At 37.6% G+C, this 19,130-nt stretch overlaps 3 protein-coding genes and 1 long non-coding RNA gene across 5 annotated transcripts; 2 read left to right on the forward strand and 2 right to left on the reverse strand.

The window, feature by feature from the left end:
• The first annotated feature begins 1,098 nt into the window (after positions 1-1,098).
• On the forward strand, positions 1,099-4,931 carry LOC105280760 (RNA-binding protein squid). The gene is made up of 2 exons (XM_011341541.3): positions 1,099-1,793; positions 2,032-4,931. The coding sequence occupies exons 1-2, from the start codon at positions 1,380-1,382 to the stop codon at positions 2,530-2,532; spliced, it is 915 nt and encodes a 304-aa protein (XP_011339843.2). The 5' UTR covers positions 1,099-1,379; the 3' UTR covers positions 2,533-4,931.
• A 115-nt stretch (positions 4,932-5,046) lies between these two features.
• On the reverse strand, positions 5,047-5,788 carry LOC105280766. The gene is made up of 2 exons (XR_894179.2): positions 5,678-5,788; positions 5,047-5,527 (listed from the first exon to the last, which is right to left on the reverse strand). It is a non-coding gene; the product is annotated as an uncharacterized LOC105280766 (long non-coding RNA).
• LOC105280771 (E3 ubiquitin-protein ligase SIAH1) lies at positions 5,525-12,221 on the forward strand. Of its 2 annotated transcripts, none has more exons than XM_011341561.3 (5): positions 5,525-6,106; positions 7,453-7,798; positions 7,878-8,117; positions 8,205-8,397; positions 8,564-12,216. In XM_011341561.3, exons 2-5 carry the CDS (start codon positions 7,570-7,572, stop codon positions 8,739-8,741), a joined length of 840 nt encoding a protein of 279 aa, XP_011339863.1. In that variant the 5' UTR covers positions 5,525-6,106; positions 7,453-7,569; the 3' UTR covers positions 8,742-12,216. The 2 variants fall into 2 exon arrangements, with proteins under 2 accessions (XP_011339863.1, XP_011339872.1); XM_011341570.3 differs by lacking the exon at positions 5,525-6,106 and adding an exon at positions 6,145-7,110 and having other exon boundaries at positions 8,564-12,221.
• A 559-nt stretch (positions 12,222-12,780) lies between these two features.
• Positions 12,781-18,884, reverse strand: LOC109611076 (aminopeptidase N-like). Its single transcript, XM_020032189.2, has 12 exons — positions 18,600-18,884; positions 17,100-17,588; positions 16,358-16,816; positions 15,994-16,177; positions 15,730-15,886; positions 15,466-15,550; positions 14,842-15,206; positions 14,258-14,532; positions 13,774-13,964; positions 13,380-13,637; positions 13,214-13,283; positions 12,781-13,039 (listed from the first exon to the last, which is right to left on the reverse strand). The coding sequence occupies exons 2-12, from the start codon at positions 17,576-17,578 to the stop codon at positions 12,887-12,889; spliced, it is 2,676 nt and encodes an 891-aa protein (XP_019887748.2). The 5' UTR covers positions 17,579-17,588; positions 18,600-18,884; the 3' UTR covers positions 12,781-12,886.
• Between the last annotated feature and the right edge of the window lie 246 nt (positions 18,885-19,130).

The following is a 19,130-nucleotide window of genomic DNA, read 5'->3' on the forward strand; positions in this document are numbered from 1 at the left end:
AGGAACGAGATAACAAAATTCCTACAATAAAGGCCAGCGCACAAAAACGTGGCAGCAATGGACGTTAGGTTTGTTCTTTCTCGCTGCACTTCTGAACTAGTGCAATAAGTTACGGCGGCAACGTCCCGTTTGATCGCATTAATATTGGACACAGGCCAATCAAATTGCTTAGTTTGGTTGGGTTAGGTTAAATTTGACTAATTTTATTACAGCACAATTTGAAATATCGTGCGGCGGTTACTTCGGATCACTCAAATGGCGGCGTATCCGGCGTTGTCCGATTCCTGACTAGAGGATTGCGGTCACATAGCCTTACGTATTTGAAATACGTTACGTTACGTATCTTTCAGATACTATTCACCGGCAGTAAATTTATGCTACATGTAACGTACGTGTAATGAATTATAGAGTTTCAGTGCTGGCAGTATCGGAACAAAGGATGTGTAGTCGAATTATTGCGAATGCTACGAAACACTCTATCCTCCTTTTTATTTGAAAGAAGAAACAAGATAGAAAATGTTTTATGTACCATCCGCAATGGGAGCGTCCCGTTTGTCCCACGTTTACGACCACAGGCCAATGAAATTGCTCAGTCCGATCGGGTTAAGCAAAATTTGACTACTTTTATTGGCTGTGTCGAACTGCAACGTGGTCAATCGACTCCGACTGATCCGCAATTCTAACCAGACCAGACGGAGCAAAACCCATGAGTAACAACTTTAACATCCGCAGGAAATATCAGAACAAAGCGCATGCATACAACGACAGTCTCCGACGGCGTTCACGCATGGCGATGGAACGTTTCGCGGCACGCGTACCGCGGAGAGCCAGCGCAAAATTCACGTGGCTATTTTTAATGACGAGCACGTGCGTGGGCGACGACATCGGCGTACGGCCGGGCGAAAAATTGTGCCAGGTTGGGAGCTGAATTGACCTATCAAATGGAATTTCCGGTGATGTTTCGCGCGGTCGCGCGATATCGCGCGCCGATTGGTCGACAATTCCGAGAGTAACGAACTGCGAGCGCACGTCGCGCGTGCGCAGAGGTTTCGCCTACTGTCTCTCTCGCCGTAAGTATGAAGCCGGCGCGCACACAACTGTGACCGCACATCTTATACACGTATACGTATATTGCACACTCGTACAGGCCGCACGCTACCGGTCCATTTCGTCCTGCTGGCTGAGTGAGAAAGGACTGAATTTGCGACGTGCAGTGCTGAAGCCACTCGTGCAGCCTACGTGGTCGATCCAGTGTTGCCCGTGTTCCCGCACTCCGATTTAGGAGCAACGACGAGGCTCGAGGCGTTGTTTAGCCGTTGGTGCCTGATCCGCAGACACTGGAAGCGTACCACTGGGAAGGGATTGCGCGAGCACTCACGATGGCGGCCGTAGAGGGTTATCAAAATCAGGCGCAATGTGAGACGCAGAACATGCAGGAGCAACAAAACGCTCAGGGCCAGCAGAACGCGCACCAGAATGACAGTAACACATCGGGGGCGCAGGATCAGGAGAGGGGTTTTCAGCAGGACAGGCAACAACAGCAGCATCAAGCCACGGCCGGTATTCCCGGTAAGGACGACGAGCGCAAGCTCTTCGTTGGTGGACTGTCCCGCAACACCACCGACAAGGAATTGCGCGATCATTTCGGCAAGTTCGGCGAGATCGAGAGCATCTCCTTGAAAACGGATCCACACACAGGCCAGTCACGTGGTTTCGCCTTTATGGTGTTCACGAATCCCAAGACCATCGATAAGCTGCTCGCGTCTGGCGAGCATTACATCAACAAACGCAAGGTACTCCCCCTAGATTTTTTTATCATCGTTAGTAGTTGCAAAAATCACGCGATTCGATCTACTACTCGGTGTAGGCAGGCAGTAGATTGCGAACCTTCAAGGTTAATAGCGGTGTAGCGGATTTTGGAGTCGGTACGACACGATGGAGCATGTGGCCGTTCTGAGAAGCGTTTTAGCTATGGATGACTTGCCGTACCTGTCGTCGAGTCCTCATAATTATACCTGCTTTACTGTTTAGGTGGATCCAAAGCGCGTTAGTAAAAAGTCGCAACACGGAAAGATCTTCGTGGGTGGTCTCACGCCCGAGATCACGGACGAGGATATCAAGAATTATTTCGGGCAATATGGCACGATCGTCGAGCTGCAAGCGCCCTTTGACAAAGTCAAAAATCAACGGAAGGGCTTCTGCTTCATCACGTTCGACTCGAAGGAGGTTGTGTACAAGTTACTAAAGACGCCTAAGCAAACGATAAACGGCAAGGAAGTGGACGTGAAGAAAGTAAAGGTTAATCCGGATCCGAGAGGCCAGGGCTTCTGGGCACCAGGCTACGGGTACGGTTATAATAGTTACGGATATATTCCTGACTATAATGGCTACCACGGTGGCGGCGGCGGCTACGATGACATGTACGCGAATTACGACTACGGATATGACGCCTACGATAACATGGGGTATGGTCCGAAGCCACGAGGAAACGGTCCCGGACCGCGTCAATTTCAGAGACATCAACCGTACTAAGTGAGAGACGAGAGGGAGGTATCTAACTGTCCTATGTCCAACTCTATCCATCTAAAACATCTGGTGATAACACAGGAACGCATATAACGAGACTTAGACTCAATCTTATCCTATGCTTTATATACATTATATTTGTAATGCTTAGTGTACGAGCGCGGTCGATGACTGAGAGGAGCAGGGAATTTTGCTCTAGAATCCCTAGAGCTTGTAACGAGCTGCAACAATTCGCTCGAAATTTCGGAGCTTGAAACTTCTGTGTATTCTGTGTAAAGATTCTAAAATCCGATCAAATCCGCCGTGTATCTTGATAATTTGCGACATCGAATCGCTTGCGATCATGTTTTTCTCTCAGCAAAGTTGTCTTCAAATGGTTGCACGATCGGTTTTTTCTCGTGCGGATGTACATTTTTCAGAGGTAAAGATTGAACTTTGCGAAACGCCACACTTTCTTCCACGAAGCTAATGTCGAGATAATGTCGCATCCAGTCTTTTATCCAGTTTGATATACTTTACTCCACTTTCACAAGTTAGAATTTGTGTGAACGGAAATTATTAATGATCAATAATATGCGCGATATATATTCATAATTTATTATGAAGAAAATTTTCATTATTAATCTTGAAAATATGATCGTTACGTGTCATACAGCCTATTTGTTCCTTATTAATGATTTCCACTATATGTATACCCAACATACCCTAATACTCTCTTATTTTTTTTTAGAAATTTAAGTTCAATTATTCAAGTATTTTCTTGCTATATGTTTGGTGTTGCTCACGCTATTATACTAAAACCCATTGGTATACGGTTCGGCACGATAAGAAATTTTAATTTTTCTAATTCGGACGCGTTTCTATAACGGAGAAAAAGGGAGATAACGTTCAAGGACCAACGGTTCGTGTTACTAGACGAAAATATATCTCTTCCTTCCATAGTTCGAGCGCGATTAACAGCGAGTTCGTGTACGGAGCTGATCGGGAGGTTTGTTGTACATAAATTCACTTGGATCTGCGAGTAGGCGAGTGGTCTTGATTTCACTTTTCCCAAGTAATGTAACCGTGGTCGGATCTAATCATCGGACAAACTCGCGTGACTCGCTCCTACAGATGCACACATCTGCAGCAATTTGTGTACAATAGCCTTCATCGTGTGTATTAAACGCAGTCGACAAACCTGTCGTAAGTCATAAGTGAGTCAAATAATATCATATATTATCTCCGTCGCCTAACTGTTCATAATCTAGCGATAAGCTCTGTAACTTATGCAGATCGTAAAAGGTCATCACAGTTATTTTGTACATACATGTATATATTTATGTATGAATACCATGCGTATACACAATATACATACATATATACATGTGTGGTATGGTATCTGTAAGAATATAATGTGAGTTAGATATAGGGAAAAAAAAATTAAAAAAAATAAAAAGAAAATAGTAAAAAGAGATATAATTAAAATATGAATGTCCTGGGTACGTGAAATGCACGCAAACGACGCGAACTAGCTGAGAGTACTGTTGCAACAGTACAGTCCGTAGTAACGAGGAAAGGATAAAACGTCGCGGTATAATCGTAACTCTTACAATACTTACGCAGTATCGTATCAAACTTACAAACATCCTAAATGTGTCATAGGAACACGCGTATATTGCCATAGTTAATTTCTCCTTAATAACGTGAGATTGCTCGTGCAAGCCATCTCGAGGCAAAGTTCTGTTACATTGCATGTCGTCTGTGTGCTCGGTCTGTCTGTATAAAAGGAGAGGAAAGGAAAATATATCCAATGTGGAAAATAATGGCATCTACCCAGCATTGATAGCGCGATAAGGTGACAAGGATACTCCTTAAACGATCGGCGGAATGTTTAAAGCGAACGCGACCAGAAGCGGTGAAACACGATGTAGACTATACTTTAACGTCTCTTTCGCGTTTCTTTATCGAGCGGCAGTTGCCGTTTGTTCCAACGGAACAACTGCTGTTCGCATCGCGAGAAAAGACTGTTAACAAATGATACAGGCTCTAGGAAGTCCCGACGATTAATAGAACTTGTGATTTCGATAACGAAATTGAAAGAAAGATGAATAACATAATTGTAGAAAATGTATAGATAAGACGCAACACGGGGCTACGTTTAGATACATCGAAATTATATTGTACACAAGGCTGAAGAAGCTTTAAACATTCAAAAAAAAGTTTTTTCTCAGACGTCGTAAAGGCATCAACAGCTCGGCTTAACGCCCGCGGAGATTGATTTTCCGTTGGTTGGAAAACATCTTTAAGCCAAGCTTAACTGATGCCTTTGAAATTAAATCTGTATACTATGTATACCATATTTGCTGCGTGCGAAAATATATATTGAAAACAAAAAAGAAAAGGGCAACAGGGAGTGAAAAAGATTAAAAGGATTGATACAAATATTTTGTTACTATTAATTACTATTCGCCTGTTTCACCCATGACACAGTGTATATTTTAATTATAGCAAAAAAAATAATAAATGCTAATTATTTCAAATATTCTTTGTGATATATTATATATATTTTTACAATCTATATTTGTACAATGATGCATGATCAGACGCGTATATCTATGTGTGTGCGTAAAAGATCTTGTAATAGTTCCAAGTTCCGTTTTTCAAGAGTGAGGTTAAAAACATTTTTAACGGAATCAAAATGTTTCTCGTGAAAACAACTTGGATATTATCCAATTTTCAATTAATATTCTGATATCAGCTTTTGTGGTCCAATCTGCATCATCACTACCACGCTTGTCCGATGAGCGGCACAATAAGATCGCGATCAGCGTTACGTCGTCCTCCATGCACCGTGCAGATGGCGTTGCCAGCGGTCGCGGTGCTCGGCATGGCAGTTCGTTCGTCGCGGTTCTGGTTCCTCGAGTCGACGGTTCGACGGGTGGTGGGCGATTCGCTGGTGCGTGACAGCTGTGGCGCGTCCAAGCTCGTCGCGTGAAACCGCTTCCGTGGCTCTCGACTTCTGTGGTCTCGCGTTCGCGGCGGAGGGACGGGCGACGGGAACGGAAACGGAAAAACAAAGAGCGAGTGAGAGAGAAAGATACATATAGAAAAAAAAGCAAGAGAGAGAGAGAGCGTGTGCAAGACTGCAAGTGCGGGTGCTATGCCTCACCCAGAATCGGCACGAGCGTCGCCGCGAGACTCGCTGCTTCGACGGCCGCGGTGTTCCGCGATGTAGCCCCGCTATCGGAATCGGGGAGGAAGGGAAACGGCTCTCTCGTTCGGCTGGCATCGTCGTAACGCGCGACCGCCGTACACCGGTCGCATCGATGCGTCGTCAACGTCGACATCGGGCTCTCGCGCGACAACGCTCGCGGATCTTGACCGAGCCACGCGTCTGACAACACCACGTTCCTCGTCGTCGTCGTCGTCGTTTTCGCTGTCGCCGTCTCCCACAAGAAGTGCCTTCTCCTGAACGCTCGGCCGCGTGTGCCTCCCGATCGCACGACGCGGAGGCGACGACCGCGTACGTCTTCGTCTCCGTCTCCGTCTGTTCGGGCGGCTCACCGATACCTTTGTCTAATGCTGCTCGTGCGCCTCGGTAAGTGAAGTAGAGTGTTTGAAATGTGAGGTAAAGTGCGGGAAGAAATGAGATGTTTGTTTTTTGTCGAAGAAGAAAGTGCGGTAGAGGAGATCTTTTGCCGCGAGTTTGCCGACTGCGTCCCAACACGCGACGATGATCCTTGTGTCTATATCTATCTATGTGATGGAAAGAGAAGCGATATTCGTGTATTCGTAAAGAGGTTCTCGTTGTGCGTCCATTGGCGTTGGGATTCTCGGTAGAATTATCTTGGCTTCAAGAGACGGATCACGGTTGATCCGTTAAAGATTACGATGAGGAGTTTGTTAAACTTGACATAAATGCTCGCATTTTCTTCTATAGATTTTAATATTACAAAGTCATACAAAATTAATTTTCATTTTTTTGAAAACGATACCCCTTTGGAGATCGATCTCGAAACCTCGAAAGGAATAAGGTTACGTTATTAGAATAATTGTTTTATGCTTATAAATTAAACCATTCGCGCGAGGGGAGACAAATTTTGTCGTTAATGGATTTAACTATCGATCTCGGTCTTGAGATCGAGATGAGCGTGACTAGCATAACCAAGTTCGAAAGGCCTGCGTAGCAGTACCGGTGTCGATGATCGACGAATTCCTGCCAAAACGAAGAGATTCATCGTGTTGCCGAATTGTTACGTTGCGTGATACGATAGAGGTTTGCATTGCAACAGCGATTCGAATGCATCGTCGCGATCTCGCCTGTCTAGACACATTCTTGAATCAGCGCTGCCGATCAGTTGGCGGAGATTAGAGGCACCCGTTGAGTAAAACTTTGATGTGGGAATCTCGTGATAATGATGAAGAAACATGTAACAATTGCATGCTGAGGCTCTAGTGAATTTTATTTTTTCATCGATTCGAGATTGTCAAACTGCAGCGCTTTCATTATGAAGTTTGTGCTAATGGTGTGAGTAACTAGACCACAGCGTTCGGGGTCTGTAGCGTGAAGATAATTAGACTGTGACAAAGAGTCTTCTACGGGTATGTTTTCCTCTTCTAACTGAGCGATGATCGCAGTTCCTTGGCAATTATTTTTTATATATGTGTTGTGTGCCAGGAGAGACGTTGCTCCATGGCGAATGATTTCTGTCAACCTCGGGCTAAGTTTTATTATATTTATTGATATTATTGAAGTGATCCTGTAGTTACATGCGCCATTGGTTATTAATAATATTAATGTCGATATCGTGCGACGATCATTGTACTTTTAATTTTAGTTGAGCTCTTCCCTTCTTTTGTCACTCCTTTGAAAGTTTAGCAAGATCTTGATTCGTCCAGATCGCGTCCTAATCTTCTCTATTACCAATCATTTGGTTTTTGCAGGAATGGATCTGCCGATTACAATGGAAGTAGTTCGCACTCGCTGAGAAGCAGTGAGAAAGACCGGAAGACTGTAGTAACAGAAGTATCGACCTGTGGTAGATAAATCCGGGAAACACAATGTCTCAATTAAATATCAGCTCTGGCAAGCGGGGCAGGGGGGTTGCGAGTACTTCCGCATCAACCGTGTCCGCGCTAAGCAGCTCTACCGATCTGGCGAGTCTCTTTGAGTGTCCAGTTTGTTTTGATTATGTGCTTCCACCGATCTTGCAATGCCAGAGTGGGCACCTCGTTTGCACGAATTGCCGACCGAAGCTCTCCTGTTGCCCTACGTGCCGAGGTCCACTGGGTATGTGCATAACGACTCACCGTTGTCACTAAAAATTGTCTTTGGCTTGTGTTTTACTCATAATTCTCTGACTACGCAGGTAATATCCGCAACTTGGCCATGGAGAAGGTGGCGAGTAACGTAATGTTCCCCTGTAAGTATTCCACCAGCGGCTGTACAGTTTCGTTGGTACACACCGAGAAGGCAGATCACGAAGATGCGTGCGAGTTCCGTCCATACAGCTGCCCCTGCCCGGGAGCGTCCTGCAAGTGGCAGGGATCGCTGGAGCAGGTGATGCCGCATCTCATCATGAGTCACAAAAGTATCACGACCCTACAAGGTACACGGAATCTTCGTCGCAATTAACGGTCTTCCTTGTTTTTTCATCCACTAACCTTTCTTTTTCCTTTCACATGCTCTCTTGTAGGAGAAGACATTGTTTTCTTAGCGACTGACATTAATCTTCCGGGAGCTGTGGATTGGGTGATGATGCAATCCTGTTTCGGCCATCACTTTATGCTGGTGCTGGAGAAGCAGGAGAAATACGACGGGCATCAGCAGTTCTTCGCGATCGTACAGCTGATCGGTTCGAGGAAACAAGCAGAGAATTTCGCTTACAGGTAATTAGATAATTAATTGCGTGGCATTGCAATTCGGAATGGTTTCGGGAGAGTTTCAAACGTACAGGATCAACGGGGCTTTTATCTCGCTCGCGTCAGTGTGGCTTTTTAATTAGCTTAATTGCATCTAGACGGAGATTTTTATTGGACCTGTCCTGCTTAACAGATTGGAGTTGAACGGGCACAGGAGGCGTCTTACGTGGGAGGCGATGCCGCGTTCCATCCACGAGGGTGTGTCGTCAGCGATTTTAAATTCTGACTGTCTTGTATTTGACACCTCCATTGCGCAGTTGTTCGCCGACAATGGAAACCTAGGAATTAATGTTACAATTTCCATGGCATGAGGAAAGCCAGAAAAAGCTGTGTAAAAAAGAGGAAGAGAAGGAACTGATAACTAATTATGCGGACATACCGAGCAGCCTCCCGGGAATCGTGGAGTACAGTTAAGTACTCGGAGTGGGACTGCCCGCTATGCGCGAGTGACAATTCTTTTTATGTTACCAGATGAATATTAGCAATACAGAGATGTTAGGAAATGTTGTTTCGAGTATACTGACGATGCGCAGCATTCGAATGTTCAGTACAGGACCGCCGTCGAGAAGCTTTAGAGTGCACTCGTATATAATATTGACACACTCGTGATGAAAACGGAAAACATCTTTTCAATATGTATATACCGATACCGTTGACTTTAAAGCTTTGACACCGAGTACGATATTGAATTCCAAGAGAAGAGAAAAAGAAGTACCTGATATCCGCGTTATTGTCACGTTACTCTTGCTCATTTCGCATGAAAATTTCATTCGCCAATCTGTCGAGCGATTATCGATGCATCGAGTTCTATCAACTTCCTCGTGCAGGTTTTAATACTCCTCAGGACTTGGTTACGATGACTGTATATCTTTTTTTCCCGGTGTAGGATTTCGGTTTATTACGAATCTCGTGCGTACGATTATTTCGCGTTTCACTCGGAGGAGCGCCAATGTATATTTTTTATATATTATTATTTATTTTCGATTATAAAATTTACGCTTCGTTTTTCGAGTTTACAAAGTAATCAATGTTCGGTCCTCTTCATTTTATCAAAGGTATCCGTGTGTGCAAGTTTTCTGTGTAACGTCGTGAATTTCGGTTTTCGACAACTTAACAACCAACAGGCGCAGTATATTGTTTCATCTTTTTTTTTTCGGCCTTGTAATTACAGACGCGATATGCTTTTCGCGATTCTTGCACACGAGAGTATCCATGAGGGGCAGGTCAATTTTTCAAGATCTAGTCTGAGTGAAAGCAAGATGCTGATATTTTTACAAACGATTATATTAACAATGGTGAGGAGCAATGTTCGATTGCAACAAAGTTCTCGTGAACATATGATGAAAAGAAAGTTGATGCATGACTGAAGCAGTTGTATTGAACTACAATAGAGCTTTCTTACTCAAGGCCTGAGTTTTAAAGCGCACTGCAACATTTTTGTAAACGTATTAACATATTTCGTTAATTTAAAATAAAATGTATTTTATTGATATACGAATGAGAGAAAAAGACGTTGCTTCGTACTGTATTCAAGACCTATTGAATTAATATTCTTAATGAATGTTTTCTTCTACGTAAGTTACGTCTTGTATTAAGCACTATTATGAATAGCAATCGTTTCCGGAGTTACGTCACAATTTTAATAGAAATTCCTTTCATTGATCCTTGTGGTTAATGCTTTTCTGAGATACGTCGGATTCTTCCTGTATATTGTTACTTTGCGTAACATTCGTTGGTTTTCGGAAAGCGATGAGATATCTATACTTAAAAGCAGAGCATTGAACTGAATTAAATAACGAGGGTCGGCAAGACGAAGTTATAAGAGAATGGGGAACGATTACTTTCTTCGGAGGAGCAATTTAGACTGAAATGTAATTATATGAGACGAGTAGGCTATAATGATTGATTATATATTTTTCATAGAACTGGTGACTACGCGAGCTTTACTTTTGCTAAGTGTCTCGTACTATTGTTGAAATAATTTTCTCACATATTACATACACGTGTACACACACACACACACACACACACACACACACACACACACACATGACGCTGCTATGATATTCCTGCATCTGTGCTATTAATAAATTGAAATTACTTGATCGGTTTAATGCTCTGTGACGCAATTACGAAAAAGAAACAAGTTCAGAAATATATTGACGAAAGAAGCACTGTTATTGTAAATAAAACGCAGAGAAACTTATTATGTGATATAATTATTATAAATAATTGTACATCACAAATTACATGCCGATACGATATTCATCATCATGAATGATGTTGGAAAGAAGAAAAAAAAACACGAGGGAACCAAGTGCACGGTGCGCGTACACCGTATGTATGATTAAAAGTGTACTGTCACCCTTGTACGACTATATTTACACGTGTCTATTGGGCGGATATTTAATTTTAGTAGATGTAAGTGAGAGACGAGTGTTTGTGAGTATTTCGGCGGTTACCGAAAAAACAAAACGGGAAAGCAAAGTTGAGATCGTGACTCTAATTTTGATGTTGGTTGTTATCCTATACCGAGACTGTAGAAATATCTTCCTGACTTTTTAGCGTAGTAAATATAATTCGACACTCGGTTGAAAAACTGCGAGGATCACGTACGCTCGCCCGCTCGTTCGATCGCACCAAAATCCTTGTAATAAGAACAGCACAAAGGGTAGAGAGAAAAAGAGTAGAAGGACGTTGCATAGGGTCATGGGTTGCGATGGGAAAGAATTACAAATACGCGTTGAACGTGATCTTCTCTGTAAAGTAAATCGGACACTAGGCAGTGATCTAATAATTTATATTCAAAAAGGAACACCGCAACGTCAAGTATCGTGTGTATATATAATAAAAAATTAATGGTACGATAATCTTTATTCTTTAACTAAGTAGTAATTTATTCTCTAGCATTTGCAAAGGTTCCGTTGCTGTTTTATTAAATATGATTATAAAGGATACGTCTTTCCTTCATTTCTTCTTAAATGTATTCATCGTTTTAGTTTTGTATCGCAGAGGATCATGATTATATTTTTAAACATGTAATACTTTTAAAAGGATACATTTTTTTATACTAATTTTTTTATTGTAATTTCAATAAAGAGCAACGCAATAGGCTTTGCGAGTGAATGAAATATATAGAATATTCAAAAGGTTTTGAAATTTTACTGAACTTTTTACTATCATTTCGTTTCTCTTTGGATTATTTCTGAATCTTTTCCTCGTTCAACATGCTAGATTCATAATAGAATTTTTTCTTCGGCCAAATTCGAGTTCTTAAAACGATTATTTTAAGAACTATTACTTAAAATGCGAAGAAATACTTGAAATTTATTATAACAATATTTTCAAACTGAGAATCATCATGCATGGAGAATCTGTCAGGATCTTCTGTTTAAGCATTTTGCCTGTACACTTCAGAATCATTTATTGATATTAATACTTTATTAGATCTGGACTGCGAACTGGAAGATGGAATTACACTAAACATACTTGGCGAAATCGTGACATATCCTGGATAAATTGCAAATCGAGTGAATAGCAGATTTTCCTTGTTTAACAATTTATATGATACAGTTGCGAAATCGTGTAGATGTGTAATCTTTATACTCTACACGATATCACGAGAAAAGCCAGAGGTGCTCATACATTCGCAAAATAGTATAATATTGTCGCGAGAATAGCTTTATTTAAATATAATGTATATACTTATATATATATATGCATATTTATAGAATCTAAAAAATGTTCAAGCCATGTAAAAGCATAAATAAATTTTTTTTATAAATATTTTATCATACGAATATTAATGTGCTTTTATCCTAAATATTTTATAAATACATAAGAGAGTTCCTGAAGAAGAAAATTTATAAACACATTGCGTTTGATCTATCAAATATAATTTGTGTGATTCTATACTATATACTTATATGTATTCGCAGAAAGCGAGATTTTTGCTTTTATAGATTAATGTAGAAGTATAAAGAAATCTGTATTGCACCTATACTCTTGGTGCTGTTAACACGAAATTGATAAACTAAGTATTTTAATTAAGGAAATTAAAGGGAATTAAAGAAATTTAACAATAATTAACGTATGGTTGCCATTTAATTTATATAATGAACCAAAAAATACAAATATGTTACAAATATGTTTTACATGAAATATGACGTAAAGGTATCATTACCATTGATATATCATTATTTTATAATATAGATGATATCAAAGAGATAATGAAGATTAACCAGAAACATGTATAAAAATAGCCAAATATATATATATATAAAAGTAGCCAAAAACAATTTTCACATAAAATTAATTACAATATAATATTACTACGCGCCCGCGTTGTAATTGCTATATATATATATATATATATATATATATATATCTTTTATATTCAATATATTCCATTACCATTTGATTGTTAAATCAATTCGATATATTCATAATATTCCATTCATTTATTCCATTTCATCATATTCCACATTGCCAATTTTCTCAATTGCTTGTTTATTTGGGACTCGCGTTGTTTTATCTTATGTTGAATATGTACAACTACATCTTCCATTTGTTTCTTCCTTTGTAGATGATCTTGTACAAAGATTTTTATCTAAAACCAATAATTTTGTCATTCGTGTATTTTAATAATTAGTAATCTTTTATTTATAAGATTATAACCGAGTTAGTTATTTTAACATAATTAAGATGAATTACTCTACACTAAAGCGTATTAAAAAAATAATTTTGATAAAGTGTTTAATAATTTGAAGTCATAAAATTGTACCTCGCCAAGTTTAGCCTCGGAATACGTATAATTAATAATAGCAGTTAACGTTTTAATAATAAAACGTACGCTGTAATAAGAAAGAGCAGATTTATAATTAGTAAAAATTGAATAACTTAACACTTTTAGGTAACATGAATCATCTATGAATAAAAAAGATAATTACTTGTGCTGTTTAAGTTGCTCTAATGTGTTTTTTAGATACATCTTTGCATTCGAAACAATAGAATAAATAGATGTATTTATAGTAGGGCCTTTTTCATATCTTTGATATCTATTCATTTTCATTATTTGCAGATGGCGGTTGATAATAGCAGCACTAGGGCAATGAAATAAGTTGACGAGTGCATGATCCCCTAATTCAAAAGACATTTCATAATCCCATATATGATCATTACAGTATGCCCAAAACCTCCATTCTGGTCTATGGTATAAAGGGAAAAAGTTTGTGTAAAAATTTAGCGTACTATATAATCAGCAGAATTTGTTGCCAATTTCCTTATTACGAAAGGGACTCTTATATCTCAATAAAAAATAATAAAACATTTCAAGAATATTACTTGAGCGCATCGGAATCTTCCAAATGTGTCAGTACTTTTTTATATGCCATTTTTTTGCAGTGCGATTCATCAAAAATACATGCCCATTTTGCAGCTTCTTGCCTTAGGCACTTAATAAGATCAGTCTCATTATTTTTCTCTTCGTACGTTAGTTTTAATAGAAGCGCATTCAAGATTTCCTGTGCATGTAGCTGAAAATTATTAAATAAGTATATGAATTCATTTATATTATATGTAATGAATATTATTTATACAAAAAAGAATGTGATATCTGCGCAAAGATATGTTTGCTAAATCTTTTTTATTTCAAATAAATATAATAATTGTGCAATTCGAGCGCGCGTTTATCGAATCTGTGTTATACTCTATATATCTGAGAATTTACTATATTATTGACATAATGATTGTTAACGTAATATCAATATTCTGTATGCAACAAAATTATATTTCGTAATTTTACTTGATCAAATTTATTACTATTTACCTGCATATTTTCATTTTCTTTGTATGGTATGTAGCTCGATAGATATTCAAAAGCTTTTAACATAGGATACCACGCTATATAATCTACCTCACGCGACAGATAGCTTGTGAGTTCCAAAAATACGGTGAATGGAAGTTGTTTTGTCACCAAAAAGTGATATGCATCATCCATAATTTGCGCACGATTAAGAACATGTATTTTTGTATAATCTTGCTTATTTAGGTATCGTGCAATTAATAACCAATTACCAATATCATAATTGACGCGATAGTATCCTGTTTAGTACAAAGAATTTTATTAGTTATGTTTTCCCAATGAACTAATTAAAAAATATTTCAAAATGTTGGCATTTTTTCACTTAGTCGGAAGTACGTCGGAATTTTGTACAAATTTAAATTAACTAAATGATAATCAACTTATGTGTAAAATGTGATTTACTATAAATGTAATGTTAATAATGCAGAGTATTTTCTATTTTTTTGTTGTTGTAAAATATGAGATATGTTTGATTCTCATAAATAACAAGTGGACGTAGAACAATTATAATGAACAAATATAAATTTATAATGAATTATAATACTCACCAACTTGTTGTAAATTAAATATTATCCAGTCTTTACTTTTATGTAATTTATCAAGAGTTAGATCGCGTGACTGTGGTTTTAACCATAAAGCAGGCCAAGTATTAGAGAAATTAGGCTCTTTTTCCGTAGTGTAAGTTAAAGGTATCCACCACTTGCTCCTGTCTATCATATTGATATTTTCTTGTGATACTGTTACTTTACCAGTAGTATAATTGCGCTTCACTTTCAATATGGGATATAACTGCTGCATTGTCCAAGTGTCCATCACGGAACTTAATTTCTGATTAGCTTTCATATTTGATGCATATAATGTACGAATAGTGTTTTGTATAATGCTCCAAAACTCGAAGGACGTCAGGGCCTTACTAAATGTAAAATTTAATATTTTTCATGTAGTTTTATACGCTAGTAAATATTTCATCATCTGCTTATATTTGTACAACAGCTGCTCTCTCATTATCACTTATTGTTAGATAACAGAGATTATATTAACAAATAGGAAATTATAATCACCCATTTTAATCTCTATAAAGGGCACTTTTCGAATTTCTAACTATAATTCTAATTTATTGGATTTGCAATGTGTAATCACATTAATTAATTACATAACGGTGCTTTACTTACTTTTGATTTAACAATCTATACATAGGATTTGAATCTTTCACGTCTTTGGTAATGATATGTTGCAACATACGTATTATAGCAGGCGCTGTAAAATCAGATAATAGATAGACGTTTATATCGAGCATAAATCAAATTTTCTGCGATGTTTATAATCGTGAGCACAATTAAGATTTTCTAAGAAGAATTTATTGATAATCTTAAGTTCTTCTTTTTATTTTTGAAGAAAATTAGTGTACAATTAAAAATCCATCTAGGTGTATCTACCTTTTATGTAATACTGCATAGATAAAAGTGAGTTGATTTCAGCCGGCGTTTTGACTTCATACACAAGAGGCATCATCATGTAATCAGCATCCAAATGGAGAGACTCGTGTTGCGTCTGAACCACGAATAAATCCAACATTCGCCATTCTGGGAAAATCTGTAGACAAAAATTTTCACTGGCTCAGACTTGAATCGAAAGCACATTTCTATCAACTGTCTAAGCAGAAGAAGTCTAAAAGCTTCTGTATAAGAAAGTAAAGTGACCTTATTTAGAGCATTCACTTGGAGGATGGTAGCCAATCCCTCGTTCAACCATATGTCATACCACCATAACGGAGTGAGTACATTATCTAGCCATTGATATGCCGTTGCATGTGCTACTAAGCGGGCAATTTCCATCTGTTTCGTGAAGTCGTCATATTTTTTATTGTAGAGAATACGTTCTTCTCTAAAAAAAGAGCCAAGTGGATTAATATATTATTTACGATGTGCGATTTTTAATTTTTACATCTGTATATTAATTATGTTGCGCATATTGTAGCCAAACTTCTCAAATTGACAATAAATGTTGAGATTCTCGATAATCGAATCTAACTTTGTGTGCAGATATTTTAATTATATGCATTACCTATAAATAGCGACGCCCCAATTTCCAATGCTCGTGTCACCGTAATCTTTGATCATTATGAGATCCATTTTCCGCATCTTCGAGAAGCTTTTCGTGTACCAGTTCAATTCCTCCTTGACTTTTTCGGCAATGGTGAATGCAAATGATATCTCTGGTAACAATTGGGGATGGCCCCACACGCAGGCGGTCTCGTTTGTATTGGAGACGTAAATAATATTGTTCGTCGCGATCACTAATGCCAAACGGTAGGTGGGCATTCGGATGGTCTGGTAAAACTGTGTCCACATCATTCCATGCGTATCTGAGGGTCGCAGCCTTCGAATCGGCGAGTTTGATATGACGGAGTATCCTACACGATGCATTACAGAAACGTTAAAAACGGCGTCGAAAGCTGGCTCGTCCCAACATGGAAATAGTCTTCGCGCCCAACACGGCTTGGAAAACGTGGCGATCTGCAATCTACAAAATTCGAACGCATCGATTGTAATGCAACGAAACAACAGATTTACAAAGTAACTGTCTAAAGCTGCAAGTAACTAAACTGTAAATTCACTTGCAAGTTGAATTTAAAAAATTTATGTCATTGATTAGTAATTATATTTTCTAGTATTTTACCAAGAATGATTTAAGATGATTTGGATAGACGCCTAGTGAGTTGATGTGAACGATAGATACGACATGATATTAGTTTTAATTTATTTTTTAATTATTTTAATTAATTTATATTTTAATGCATACTCACATTTTTATTCCCTCCTTGTTTTCGTACGTCGAGTGAAAAACGTCATTGTTCCCGTTCTTCAGATAACTGATGTGGTTTATATACAGAGTGTAATATCCCGCTGGCATTACATGATTAAACGACAGGATGGCGATGTTCGACTGGGTGTCGTAAATATATTCGTGCATTTTGTGCTTCGTACCATTTCCAGTAATTAACATTACGTTCACCAAAGTCAATTGGCGAGCGTGCAAATTTATATGTGACGTTGGCTGAATAACTTGGATGGTGATATTAGATTCGCCTTGTACGGTAGTGATCTCATTGTCATCGTGGAATAATAGATTAATATCATAAGACACCGGTCTTACTTCCTTTGACAAACGATAATAATCTAGCTTGTGGGTTTTAATATTCGGACGTTCGGTAGGAATAGCGGCTGCGATGTATAATAAACCGACATTTACCAGCAGTTTCAGAAATAACATGTTAATCGTCATTTCACTACGTCTGCAAAAATAATTTCATATAAGAAAACAGTAATTACGAATAATTTTTAATAAATTATTTATATTTTTCTAATTAAATAATTAATTTTAATTAAATTTAATTTTAAATAAATTATTACAGATAGAATACTCTAAGTGAGAATTATAGTAAAACGTTACGAAATTGTGTGTCTACTTAAATTTCAAACTTATAAATTTGAAATGTGTGTAGATAAGGAGAAATCTCTCTAATTCTAACGTACTTGCGAAGTTATGTAGTATCTAAGCTCGATCCGTAATAGATTAGTGTATGTTTATCAACACGTCTTTAAGACCTCATCGTTATTCCTTCTCTTAATATGACGAATAATCGTGTTCAGACACGACATCAAAAATATCAAAATTTCCCTTTATATAACGTTACTTGAGCATAATGTAAGTGAATAGAAAGACGAATATTCTGTTTAAATTCTCTCTATCATGTGTTTTTTTAACAAAAATTATATACAAATATGGTGCGTATGTATGTAGCTAATATTAAACATCACTGATTAGAAGCATCTATTATAAAATATGGATAAAGTCGAGAGTGGCGTTAAACATACCTACATTTTAACATTTCCTGTAATTATACTTGTAACTGTTCTTAACATTGTAACTTTTTAACGTTTCGTTAATATCTACTATATAAAATTCTTATATCTAATTAAATAAAATATAATTTTACATGTCACTGTTCTCTGATGCTAAATTGAATTGATTGAATTCAAAGACATGACATGACATGATATTACGATTAAATTCGTCTTTACATCATTTAGAACATTTGCAAGAACTCGAAATATATTTTTATTAAAAGGTACGATAATAATCTTTTAATTTTAAGCAACAAACATACTTCGAGAAATATTACTTTCAGGAATACTTGTTCTTTGGAACCGTTATAATTGGATTTTATATATTTTCTTTACTATATTATTTACTTATTATTTAAAGAAAGATATGTAAGTATTTTGTATCTTCGATCACTTACCTATGTATTGAAGATTTAATCAGGTAGGCAATAAATGCCAAAAAGATAATTAGTGTTGCTTCAATTATATCTTATCACATCGACAGACCATCAAGAACTGAAGGAATGAAGATCCAACATCGTAACCGTAATAGGACGTAATGTTATGTAAACAGATTCGAAGCTATATGTAATAGTCCTATCCTGGCAATCTTTACAAGTGAATAAGTCTTAACACATAGAAATTATGTTGGAAGGAAAGCGTGATAAGCGGTTATTGTTTGAAAACAATTTATTATTTTATAAACGTAACGTATATAAAATCGATTATTTATTTATATATAGAATTTCTTTAGAATTTTATTTTAGTAATTTTTATAAAACTGTTAACTCATTGATATTGCTGGAATGTAATAAAATTCTGAATGAAATAAAGCTAATGTTGAAACAAGAAAGAAATTTTCGTATTTGGTATTATTGATGCATTGACAAATTACATTCATTTTTAGAATTATTTTATGACGAATTACATTAATCATTTATTCTCTAGTA

Source organism: Ooceraea biroi, chromosome 4, assembly GCF_003672135.1.
Source record: "Ooceraea biroi isolate clonal line C1 chromosome 4, Obir_v5.4, whole genome shotgun sequence".
NCBI lineage: Eukaryota > Metazoa > Arthropoda > Insecta > Hymenoptera > Formicidae > Ooceraea > Ooceraea biroi.

Bases quoted from the DNA above. Each gene is read 5' to 3' on its own strand.
- LOC105280771 (XM_011341561.3), top strand. From the start codon at position 7,570: ATGTCTCAATTAAATATCAGCTCTGGCAAGCGGGGCAGGGGGGTTGCG. The intron at 7,799-7,877 runs GTATGTGCATAA...CTGACTACGCAG, and splicing joins TACGTGCCGAGGTCCACTGG to GTAATATCCGCAACTTGGCC. The intron at 8,118-8,204 runs GTACACGGAATC...GCTCTCTTGTAG, and splicing joins AAGTATCACGACCCTACAAG to GAGAAGACATTGTTTTCTTA.
- LOC105280760 (XM_011341541.3), top strand. From the start codon at position 1,380: ATGGCGGCCGTAGAGGGTTATCAAAATCAGGCGCAATGTGAGACGCAG. The intron at 1,794-2,031 runs GTACTCCCCCTA...TTTACTGTTTAG, and splicing joins ATTACATCAACAAACGCAAG to GTGGATCCAAAGCGCGTTAG.
- LOC109611076 (XM_020032189.2), bottom strand. From the start codon at position 17,578: ATGACGATTAACATGTTATTTCTGAAACTGCTGGTAAATGTCGGTTTA. The intron at 15,887-15,993 runs GTCACTTTACTT...TTTTGTCTACAG, and splicing joins AAGTGAATGCTCTAAATAAG to ATTTTCCCAGAATGGCGAAT. The intron at 13,965-14,257 runs GTAAATAGTAAT...AATAATTTTCAG, and splicing joins AAGAAAATGAAAATATGCAG to CTACATGCACAGGAAATCTT.